At 46.2% G+C, this 12,737-nt stretch overlaps 1 protein-coding gene across 2 annotated transcripts in view; it reads right to left on the reverse strand.

Annotated features, from left to right (window-relative positions):
* The window catches only part of CASKIN1 (CASK interacting protein 1), a 98,303-nt gene that overhangs the window by 30,744 nt on the left and 54,822 nt on the right, over window positions 1–12,737 (reverse strand). For both annotated transcript variants that reach the window (XM_042480705.1, XM_042480706.1), the window contains exons 7-8: window positions 11,234–11,342; window positions 10,051–10,159 (exon numbers count right to left, since the gene is read on the reverse strand). In XM_042480705.1, coding sequence (XP_042336639.1) covers window positions 10,051–10,159; window positions 11,234–11,342 — 218 coding nt within the window. The remainder of the gene's footprint in view (window positions 1–10,050; window positions 10,160–11,233; window positions 11,343–12,737) is intronic.

Here is a 12,737-nt window from a genome sequence, read left to right on the forward strand (position 1 = left end):
CATTTCCATGCCACCATGCAGTTGCGGCGAAACGCAGGAAATAAATTATATTATTATATTATTATTTATTATTATATTATATTAAAATCGCCAGAAGTGACCATACAGCACGAAAAACCCAAGAAAACTAGATGCCGGTCCGTGAAAGCTCTTCGACTTCCAAAGCATGACCGTTTGGAAATAATAATGGTTAAAACAATTCTATGGTGCTCTGTCTCCATTAGGTTTTTAAAGCTAACCACAGACTGTGCATAGTAGTGTCAGATTGCATTGCACCCATTGTCTGAATAATGGTCCAAACAGTCCTATGCACATTTTCAGATGCAGCAATTTAGGGAATAGCGCTTTCTTAAGGCCACCTTGTGGGGTTTGGGCAGAGATGAGTTTCAATCCAGGGAGGCCAAATTTATGGTTTGCACTGTTAGGCTTTCCTCACCAGTATTCTGATTGCCTTTAGCATGTGCAGAGTGCCTTTGTACCATGCAGTTAGGCTCTCTTCCATCCAGCCTCTGTTGAAAACCTCCAAAGAAGAAGACTCCACACGCTCCGAGGCAGAAGCATCTATAACTGTTAAGTGGATTTGTAACTGGTTGACCGGCCGAACCCAAAGGGGGCTCAGCAATGGCTCGTTTTATCCTGGGAGAAGTGACAGTGGGGTCCCACAGGCTCTGTCCTGGCCCATGCTATTCACACTTTATCAATGACCTGGTGCGAGTGGGGGCATACTCATCAATTGCATGAACCAATTAGGAATGCTAATACTGTACTCCAGAGGACAGGATCAAGATTCAAAATGACCTGAATGACTAGAAGCTGGGAAAAGCTAACAAAATGAATTTCAGCAAGGAGAAATGTAAGGTACTGCACTTAGGAGGAAAAATGAAATACACAGATATAGGATTATGGGGGACACCTGCTGAATGAAACTACGTGTGCAGGGATCTAGGTCAAAGTAGACCACAAGTTGAACATGAGTAGTGACAGTGCGATGCGGCAGCTAAAAAGGCCCATACAATTTTGGCTTGCATCAATAGAAGTTATAGTGTCTAATCAAGAGAAATATAGTCCCCACTGTATTCGCTTTGGTCAGGCCCCACCTGGGCATATGTGTCCTTTCTGGGCACACATTCAAAAGGACATGGACACGAGCCATGTGTCCAAAAGGAGGACTAATGGTGAGTCTGGATACCTGAAGCCCTATAAGAAGACTTGGGATCTGGGAGTTGCCTGGAGAAGAGAGTTAAGAGGTGATATGCACCTGTTTAAATATTTGAGGATTCATATTGTTTTCTGATGCTCCAAGACTTGAGACATGGAGGAATGGAGGCATGCAGGAAAGAGATTCCACTCAAATAGGAGGGCTTTCCGACGTAAGAGCTGTTTGACAGTGGAACACACTCTTCCTTGGATTTTGTGGGTTCCTTTCGGAGTCTTAGTAAGGTGGATGGCCATCTGTCAATGGGATGCTTGATTGGGAGTTTCGCAGGAATGGGGTTGCTGATGGCCATGTGGTCTCTCCGCTCATGTTCATGATTCTAATTTTCCTATGTCATCCTAAGTGAAATCTTTTCTAAGTTTGCATCATTTTCCATTCCTATTTCAGAGCAGCAAAAACAAGGTTGCTTCATCTTATCCCTTAATATTTAAACATAAATCAATCACTCTTGACCTTCTTTCAAGGCTAATTATCCATCTCCTGATTTCCCAAGGGCTTTGGTTTCCAGACTCCACCATTTGGGCTTTGCTAATATGTTCCATCATCTCCTCCTTTCTGTCAGATGTTCAGTTGCTCTGCAAGTAGGTGTGAAGGATATTGCAAAATACGACTGACAGCTCAACGTGAAGTGGAGTATCATACGGTGAGGTTGGTTGCTTCTTCATCCAGGAGCTTGACTTGCCGGCATTGGCCGGAAGAACCACAACAAAACAGAGAGAAGGCTGTCTGCCCTGGCTTTACCCTAGTTTGCAAATAACACATTGAAATTAATGCTAATCTCATCATGCATATTAGCACATCTTTTAGATCCCCTAGGGACACTCCTAACCCATGTTCAATGCATCAGGAGTACGGGCCTACCTCTTCCCCCAATTGATAAAATCATGGGGTTGCCAACTGCATTAGGGACAAAGTGCAAATCAGGTGGCCACCTTGGCTCTTTGACCATCCATGAATTGGTGATGGGATGCCCATCAGGGCCGTCCCACGGCATTCTGATTCTCTGTTGCGGTCTCCTGTTCCACCTTTCTGTTCTGGCCCCCAACAGGTTTTGGAGCGCATGCGGATGGTCGATGGAAAGGTGCATCCATGACAACGGAGGGAACGACCGTGTGGCTATCCCATCCAGCTTGTGGAGGCCTCAGCAACGCACAGCCGTCTTCCTTTTTTAAAAATGAGTTTCACCTTGCTGGAACCATTGCTTTCTCTTACAGCTCTGTCTGGTCTTCCTTCCCATTCGGTTGTCTCTGCTCCAGTGGAAGTAATGTCCGGGGGCCTGAATCTTTAGTTGATTCAGCTTAACTTCCCAGGGAGCTCTGAAAACTAGCAAATCTGGAATGATGCCACCGGTGACATGGGACCAAAGCCGCTGGTGTGCTTTGTACTAGAGAAAAAATATTAACATTGGTAGATAATTTGTCCTGTCCCAAGATAGTACTGTACTATCTATAAGTAATTGGAATGTTAATGTTGCGTGTCTCAGGAAAGGGACAAGGAGGAATCCTGCCATTGCTTTAGTACAACCATGGAAAATCACCTTGGCGGAACAAATTGGTGTGTTTGTTTGGAGAGTGTAGGAAACTGTCAGAGGGAACGCAAAACTTGTTATTTTGTTTGCCACGCTAGTGTTCTCCTTGGAGATCAACTGCAAGGTTAATGTGGGTTTTTGCATGATTTTCATATTCTGGGGACTTTGCTCCCAATTTTGCAAGGTTTGGAGGGGGGTTGCAAAGCGTTTGTAACTAATTTCCCGCAAAAGTTTTGGGAAGAATTTTTCCCCTGCTTTTTTAACAAAAATTGATAGATTTGCAAAGGGTTTTTGGTGAAACTCCTATTTTTTTATTTTATTCTATTATTATTTTATTATTATTATTTTTGTTATTACTTTTATGCATATACAAACCACAAAAGTGGATCCTTTTGTCTTGGAGGAGAATATATATCTATTTACTGTCACACATGCACACCACACAAACCATATTTGATAAGTGCCAAAACAAGGGTTTAATGCCAGAAATTTCTGAGTCCAGCTGCACTTCTATAGAAATGGACTTTGAATTTAGAGATAGACCAATCCTTGGGAGGAGAAAGGTTGCAGCCAGCAGCAAATTATTAAATGATGGCAATGGGCGGAAAGTTTCCGCCTGGTTTGTTGCTATTTTGTCACTTTGACAAGGTTGGTGCTCTGTGGTTCAATCCCGTCCCTTTCTGCCCCGGGTATTGACCTTTTCTCGGTGGCGCACACCTTCTTTAGGTGTCACTTGGAAGGTCCATAAATTCGTAAAAATCCAACTCCACACTTGAAGCTGTGATCATATGGACCTTGAATCGGCTTGGAGCAGACAGCTTCCAAAGGAGGAGAGGAGGAGGTGGCGATCGAATTCTTTTGCACAAACAGCCACACCAAGATGTGATGCCTTGACGTCCACCATCCGCTCTCTTTCCCTTTCCAAGAAGTGAAACAAAACACACATCAGAGAGGTGCCATAAAATCATAGAAAAGTGTTGAATAGCTGGCCGGACAGACCCCTGTGGGACCCCATGGTCACTTCTTCCAGGAGAAAAGAGCATTGTGGCCCCCTTGGTTCGGCCGGTCACCACTTACGCCAGTCTATTCACATCTTTTTAATATTGGAAACAAAATGGGGGCATCTTATCAAATTTGAGTGACACCAATTGGAGAATAGCTAACTCCAGGGACAGATCAAGTTCAAAAGACCTGATAGACTAGAAGGTGGGCACAGCTAACAAATAAATTCAACAGGGAGAAAGTTTGGTACTGCACTTAGGGCAGAAAATGAAATGCAAGATATGGATGGGGGACACCGTTTTGAAACTACGTGTGAAGGATTAGGGTCCAAGTAGACATAGTTGATATGAGTAACAGTGCGTGGGCAGCTAAAAAGGCCAATGCGATTTAGGCTGCCATCAATAGAAGTATAGTTCTAGATCAAGAGGAGTTAATTAGTGCACTTATTCTGCTTGGTCAGGCCCCACCGGAATAAGTGTCATTTCTGGGCACCACAATTCAAAAGGTTGAGAACTGGAGCCTGTGTCCAAAGAAGGGACTAAAATGGTGAAGGTCTGGAAAACATCCTAAGAAGATCTAGAGAGCTGGTTTGCCTGGAAAGAGAAGGTTAAGAGTGATTGATAGCCCTGTTTAAAATATTGAAAAGATGTCATATTGAGGATGGAGCAGCTTGTTTTCTGCTGCTCCAGAGACTAGGACCCAATGGAGCATGGATGAAGTGCGGGAACAGATTCCACCTCAACATTAGAGAACTTCCTGAGAGTAGGCTGTTCGACAGTGGAACACACTCCTAGAGTGTAGTGGCTCCCCTTGGAGGTCTTCAAGCAGAGGCTGATGGCCATTGTAGGTGCTTTGTTGTGATTTCTTGCATGTCAGGGGTTGGATGGAGGCCTTGTGTTCTTCCAACTCGACGATTTATGATTCTAGGGTTTGTCTATTATTAATTGTTTTAAGCTGTTGTGCTTTGTGCTTTTACCAAAACGGCTGGAACCTCTATCCGTCGCATGTAACTTGCATGACTTAGCTAGTAGCAGAGGCGCTAGAATCTGTTAACAAATTGCAAGGTTGTAAAGGACTCTTGCAGGCTCGACAACATTGGGCATCCATAGATGTCCAATACACAAAAAGACAGTGGCTGGTTCATTTGTATCCATCGTTGGCATCAGAACTTTGCCAGCCCCTGTGGTTTACATAATTCATGACAAATTGGGCGACATTTTACATTGTTTTAACTTTTGTATGAGATTTTAGCTGTACTATCTAATTTGTGTAAGACCCCTGGTCTCCTCTTAAAAGAAAACAGTCACCCCTTGCATCATGTTTTTTTATCCATAGTCCAAGCACCCGTGCATGAACATATCAAAAAAATACATAAATCCAACAGTAAAGCTTGATTATTATTTTTTATGGGACACCATTTTATTTTTAATTGTAATCACCATGACAATCCAGTATTTGATATCAAAAGTGGGTTGTCCTGGAGTCAACCTATGGCCACACCACCACTTATTGATTATTAATTTATAAATTTTGAATCTTGACGGTGACAACAAGTTTCACGTACAAACCCAAAGTCTTACTAAAAGAAGGGAAGAGGCATTAGTTTGGGCTCCACACAAGAAAGGAAATGCTTTGTAAAAAAGAGACTTTTTGGATATTAGTATTATATTCAAGTTATATTTTCATGTAAAGATGTCCTTTTTGAAAAAACCGTCAGTTGGAGGAGCTTTTATGCGTCTGCAAAATGAGGTGAGAGTAGCATTTGCTGAATGGTGCTTACTGAGTCCATGCAGAAGCAGTTGATTGTGGTTGGGGCGATGGGGGGTTGAATGAACCCATCAGGACAACAAGGAGAGTGTCATTCTATCTTAGTCTCTGGTCTTCGCCCCATTTTAACATTGCTGGAGCGTGTGCTGCTCCTGTGCCATGAGTGGGAGCCCAAAACTCGGCTTCAGTGTTTTGGACCTTCAACGCCAGTAGCCAGCCATCTGGCCAGTAGTATGGGTACTGGGAGCTAGTCAACTCCTGAAGGCCAGAGTTGGGAGTACGCTTTGAGCGGGTTCTAACTTCTAACGCTGCACCTTTTATACATCTCACATTGTGCTGACCCCCCAACCACAAAATTATTAATATAATACTGTTAAATATATGTTTTCTGTGGTCTTAGTGACCTTGTGAAAGGGTTGTTCACCCCAAAGAGGTTGCGACCCAAAGTTTGGAACCACTGCTTTAGGGAACAGTCTTGAGGGTTGTTAGCACTTTGGAGAGACCTTGGACAAAAATGCGGTGGGAAGAGTATCCCGTCTTGCCTTTCTCCTGTTCATGTTGTTCTTTGTGTTCCCTTTGTCAGGTTCTGGGACGAGGGCAGTCAAGCCCTCTCCCCAGCTGGCGGGTCCAATGGGCCAACGGGCATGCCTCCTCTCTTCTCCATCCATGCCATCTTTTCCTCTCCCTCTCTCCATCATGTCTGCCCACCTCACGAACCCCCTCAGCTCTTTCATCCTTCGGTACCGCTGGCTCCTCATGGCGCCGTGAAGCCAGGCGCAACCCAGGAGTCCGTCTTGCCGCTTTGTTTTGATTTGTGCTTTTTTTTTTCTTTATTTAAACATTTGTGGCTTCGTTTCTCGGCTTGCCTTGTTTACCTTTCCTCCCCATCCCCATCCATCCCAATTTCCCTCTCATGCAACAGTATGCGTGCAATATTTGGAGATCACTGGGTGCCTTAGGCAAAGTACGCACTCTCAGCCTAAGGAGGGCAATGGCAACTCCTCTGAACAAATCTTGCCAGCTTGACTCTGGAGCCAGGGTTCGTCCCCACTTGGCCTGGAACCCATTGGGTACATGGGTGTTACACACTCTCGTTTCAGAGCATGCCTGACAACCCCCTCTGAGAACCTGTCAAGAACCCCATGATAGGGTTGCCAGTCAGAGTAAGTCAAAAATGCTTGAGGCAACAGGGCAGTCGATCTCTCATTCTGAGGTTGACAATGGCAAAAAATTCTTTGAGAAATGTGCTAAGGAGATACGATGGTTTACCTTAGGGTCACATAGTCAAACGACTGAAGGACACAACAACAGAAGAAATGTGTTGGAAGTGCCCCAGAGAGATAAAGGAGGAGAAAAGAGAGAAACAGGGGGGCCAAGACCAGAAAGAGGGGCAGAGCTCCGGGTGGAACGGTAATGGATATTGCTCTGTGCGGGGTCGGTGATAGCATTCAGGTTGACGGCTTTCAAGATTATCAGGAAGTGGTTACGCACTTTTAAGGCTAGGTGTAATTTTATTTTACCTTGCTGACTGGGATTGACCAACCAGCTCCCCTGGGTTGAACCAACAAGGAGGGATGAATTTGGAACTCTGGGTTGAAGCAGGGGTAGTAATGTGCAGGTCCCATATTTTACATGACTCTTCTCACCATGCGGATTGAGAGAAGAAGCTCAGGCTTCCCCAGCCATCAGCTGTCCCCATTTCCCCTTCCCTGCCATGGAACAGCATGGCCCTGAGGTCCCATTTCAGGGGAAGCGGTGGCTCTTTGATTTGGATCAAATAGAAAAGGTGACTAGAAGCTCCCGTTCAGTCTCAGGGGCTGGACTCAGTTGTGAACGGAGGTTGTCGCTTTCCCAACGCATGCATATCAATGCCTTGTTTCATCTGGTCTCTTGTTCTCTCTTTGCGGGGTGGCATGGTTTTTTGCCCAAAGGTTCCCGAGGGTCCGACGCCAGTCGTCCCACTTGTCCCCATCCTCGGGCGCTCTGCGACCAGCGCCCGGCCGAAGATATCGGGTGCTTCGCAACCCATGCAGTAAGGAAGGGACGGGCGCTGGTGGACTCTGTCCGGCCCCTTTGGGTCAGTCCCGTAAGCACAGCTCAGGTCGCGTTGTGTTGGGTGCACACATTTTCATGGCAGTATAACTATGTGAAGGTCCAGGCAGATACCTCATGTTCCATGAGGGCCGGGGGACTTGTTAACAAAGCCTTGAGTTGGAAGCTCAGAAAGAACCTTGGGAAAAAATTGGGAAAAAATATTATCCCCTTTCCCCCCAAGCATCCCTCCAGGAAAATTTAAATGTGTTTATGTGATTTTCTTTAGACGATGATGCTGGCCAGTATTCTTGTCGCTAATAGTTGTCCCATCTATGGCTACTGGTTGTAGTTTTGCAGCCTCTGTGCTAAAGAAGGCTTGCAAAACTAGTTTGGTGGCCCAAACTAGAAATCCAGTTCTTAGATGGAGCCACCAGTAAAAGTGGGGCTACACTGCATTATTTCTGGAGTTAGATGCACCCTAAGTTATCCTCTCTGTCTGACTCCTTGTGCAAACCTGTGGAAACATTCACATTGTGCTCTGATGACCAACAAATGGCCTGCTCTGCCTCTGCAACTGAGGCCCAGAAAAATGGTTTCGGGGGGATAAGATGTTGCATAGGATCTGAATGGTGGGGTCTCCATTCCTGAGCCACCCTGCCCTTTCCCCATGCCTACCATCTCTCCTTCCTCTGGCAGGTGGTACCGCCGATTGTGGCGCACCGAGCGTGGCTCGTGGCGGGGCTCAGAAGTGGCCAGGCACTGGAAGGTGGCCACACGGCTCTCCACCCGGCTCCAAGTTGTCAAGGTGGCCAAGTTACCCTTTTGGATTGTTCCCCCAGGTTTGTGTGCTCTGGCATACTCGAGTGTCGGGACAGAACCGGGCACTGGCATTTGGATCATCTGCCCAAAATTGAGGAATGCTATCATATTGCCTGCGTTTGCTGTTTTTGTTCTTAGTTCAGATGTATGAGCCTTGATATGTTTTCTTTCCCCCCTCTGTATGGTTTTTACATTTGCTGATGAAAAGCCAGTGGAGCTTCAAACGTGCAACAGTATTGTGCATTTTAGTTGTCACCAAAAAGTACGCTTTTTGTGAATTTTGATGAACTGGTGCATTGCAATATGTTTTTAGATATGCAGTGCCTGAAAGCCATCCTTAAGCTTGCCTGATGGGAGCCAGTGAGTTGGAAAGCTTGCACATTATATTGTGCATTTTGTAGGCCTGGGTTGCTTAGCTTCCAAACAGGCTGGCGTGTTAGGTGGAACACTGCATTGCTGTCAATGTTGCCCTCTTCTGCCCGCGCCTATGTCGGCCCGCTTTTTGCAATGGTCGCTTGGCAAGTGACCAGGCTTCTTCCTTCTGGGAAAGGGGCCAACGGAAGCCAAGGTTTTCCCCCCTTCCTCCCTTAAACCCATTCTTCTGTGGCTTGTTCAGGAGCCTTCATTTAAACCTTTGTACACTGCGGGCGTGCCTGATGCCACGAGGAGGCTGCCATCGGCCCTACCTGAGCAGCTCCCCTTTGCCAACAGGTGGGCCGCTTGCTTCAATCCACCTTCCTTGACTTTGTGCATATTGTGTTCTGTGTCCTTTTCTTGCTCGCCCCCCGCGGCCGCCTTTCCTCACGACGTCTTTTCTTCTTCCCCCCCCGTTTCACGCTTTGCAACCGTCCTTTCCCAGAAGGTCCTGTGCAAGAATCCGCGGGGTGACGGCCTGCAAAGAGGGAGACGCCGCAGGTGCGTGGAGCTCCTGCGCCGGGCTTTTTCATCTTTCCTCCTCCGGCCCGACGGCGGAGCTTTCCTTATTTCTTGACAAGCTGCTTTCTCCTGAGATAAGGGGGAACCTTCGGGGCCAGCTAAATGGCATGGAAATGTGTGGGATATTTATAGCTATGGGACCCTTGTTTGGGAAGAAGTGGTTTTTACATGTTAATGGTGGAGTTAGTTTGTGTGTTGTATGGAGTCGAATGGTGCAGCCTGGAAGTGTGTTGCATGGGGGATATGTGAGGGGGATTTGTGTTAAATAAATTAATGGAATATAACACCTTCAGGTTGCAGCATTCAACACAGTGCAACACACAAACTAACTCCAGCATTAACATGTAAAAAGCCACTTCCTCCCAAACAAGGGTCCCATAAGTATATATACCCCATACACTTCCATGACACCAACCTCTGAAGATGCCACAGTTGCAGGCGAAACATCAGGAATAAATTCCTCCAGAACGTGGCCACACAGCCCCAAAAACCCACAGAAAACTATAGTCATGTTTTTCTTTTTGGTCACTGAAAGAGTTTCATACACTGCCTAGGAGAATGGTGCAAGATACATTGGGATTATTCCCATTTTGCAAACTGACAATTGAGCAGCCTAACACAACTCGCCTTCCATTTGTGTGCGGCTGGTTTTGAGAAGACTTTCCAACAGGCCCCACTGTTTCAATGGAGACTCTCCCCACAACCAAAAAAGACCCCATATCCATAAAGACACACACATCCCGCTCACCTCGGAGCATCTGCTTTATCTCCTTGCTGGCTTGTGTGGCCGTAAACTGGTTGACAATGTCCAGCGCCGTCTGGCTGTAAGTGTTCCGGATGTGAGCGTTGATCCCACTCTGCAAAACACACGGGAGGAGAAAATTGGGCCAGAGAGAACAGATAATAACTTATCAGGACTTTGGATCAAGTTCATCTGAAGAACCACCTTCTCCCTTGCAAACCTGGCTGTTGGATCTCCTCCATGTTTGCCCCCCATCCAACCTCTGCAGCTCTGCAACTCCTTTGCAAAGACGGCTCTGCTGCAAACTAGAGTTCAAATCCAGGGCTCCAAGCTTGACTCAGCCTTCCATCCTTTCATAGTAAAATGAGTACCCAGTTTTGGGGGAGCAATTGGCTTACAGATAGTAAACCGCTTAGAGAGTCCTGAATTAGAAATGTAAATGCTATTGCTATTGCTGTGATACCAGGGCAGGTGGGGAGTGGGATGGGATGGAACCCCACCAGTCAAACCCTCAGGGGCTCCTTTTCACATTTTGGTTCTGACTGATCGGAGCCATGGACCACCTCACAACTTGATGGAATTATTATTATTATGTATCTGTGTTTGTTGTATTTTTAAGATATGTTTTAATGTTATTATTTTGTTTTTTTAGACTGTATGCCTTAGGCAGGTTTTTAATTTGTGTGATCCACCCCCTTGCACCCCGTTAGTGATGCCACTGCCTCGCCCTCCCAGGTGAGACACAAGGTAAGCTCTCAGGCCAGTGGGGCAGTGGTTCCACACAGGTAAACACACACAACTAGCACCCACACCTGCGCAGAGAGAGCCCTGGACTTGCTCACATTCTCAAAGGCTGATCCAAGTAAGTCTTGGGGACCATGGATGGCTGCATGTCAGGACCATAGTGTCTCTGCCCCAACTTCTTCACAGGCAGCCTGTGCCTCCATCAACTGGTTGTTGAGGAGCAAGAGGCAGAGGCTGCACCTGCACCTTTGGGGTCTGAGCATGGTGCAAACATCAGCCGGCACAGATACGCTGGGTCCTGCCATAGTGCAACTGATTGCACAGCACATGCCCAAGCCGTGAGTTGTGCAAGGACCCATTAACTCCCCGTCCACCAACGCATCCCCCTAGTAAGTCCACTGCATCCCATTTCGCAGTGGAGCAGCGGGTTGAGGGGGGTACTTACATCCAAGAGTAGCCGCACGACATCCGTCTTGCCGCACAAGGCCGCTTCGTGCAAAGCGGTGCCAGCCTTGGTTTGCCGGTTGATGTCGATTCCGGCTTGGAGAAGGAGGCTGTGGGCAAGGAAGGGAGAAGACGGACAGAAAGGAGATTATTTATTTTATTTTATTATTATCCTGCCTTTCTCCCAAGTTGGGACCCAAGGCGGCTTACAACATATATACGTGTGTGTATGTTTGTGTATAAACACATTAAAACAACACTTTGAAAAACAATTTAAACAGTTCAATTATCAGATGAGGTCTGTCCCATCCCTGTCCTGTCATATTCCTATCCTTCCTGCGAGATTGTGGGTTGAGTGCCCCTGCCCCAGCCATTTAAAGGGCATTTCATGGAGTGGGGACTTCTTTCTAAACAGGGAATGGAAAATCAGGCATGGTCCAGGGGGACACAAGAAGAGTCCAAGCCCCCATCCTCAACATAAATGGTGGTGCATTGCATTTCTGCACCGAATGCAAGAATCCTCCAGCTGATAGGAAAAGGGGAGGATGCAGGGAAAAGGAGGGTGGGGAAAGAGGGTCTTCTAGGCCCCCAAAGCTACAGCAAGATGACATCTTAGCATGCTGCCAAACCCATGTCAGAGCCAAAGATTAGCATCAACCGGGTCTCATTCTGAGATGCAAGGCCCAGATTAGCAGAAGTGAACTGGCTAAGTGAATTCTCTGCTGGTGGGTGAGAAGGAGCTGCCGTGGTATTCGGGGGGTGGCAGAAGTCTTCTGGGGCAGAGGAGGCGTTTGCATCCATCCCTGACAGCGAACAATCTACTACTACTACGTTACTCTCTCTCCTGCCCTCCCTTCCTCTCGCTCTCCTCCTGAGATGAGAAGTGGACAGAGATTGGAAATCTCAGCCACTAATGCATTTGCAAAGGGAGGGGTTGGGATGCTTCAGACAATCCTCTGCAGGAAAGGGAAGCAATGCTTTTGCAAAGGCAAAGTGCAGTTGTCAAGATGTCAAGAGGAAAAGTGCGCTTGGGGGAGCAGCAGCAGCGGAGATATAGCTTCCTTCCATCAGGGAAGCACTGAGTGGACCAAAATTATTATTATCATTATCATTATCATTATTATTATTATGTATTTAAATAGACCTGCAATAAATTTATACTGCTCTATGGCTCTAATAAAATATTTACTTACTTACTTACTTATATATAATGAATAACAGTAACAAATTGTAATTTTACAATTATAGTGAGTCCTTGGGGTTTGGCTTCAGGATCCCCTGTGGACACCAAAATCCATGGATGCTGAAGTCCCATTATATACAAGGGGTTGTTGTTATTATTGTTATTATTACAATGGGCCCTTGCAATCTTCTGGGGTTTGGTTGCAGGCCCCCCCTGCAGATATCAAAATCCATAGATGCTCAAGTCCCATCATATACGATGGGCTATTATTATTATTATTATTATTATTATTATTATTATTATTATTATTATTATTATTATT

The sequence above is a fragment of the Sceloporus undulatus genome, chromosome 8, assembly GCF_019175285.1.
Source record: "Sceloporus undulatus isolate JIND9_A2432 ecotype Alabama chromosome 8, SceUnd_v1.1, whole genome shotgun sequence".
In the NCBI taxonomy this organism is placed as follows: Eukaryota; Metazoa; Chordata; class Lepidosauria; order Squamata; family Phrynosomatidae; genus Sceloporus; species Sceloporus undulatus.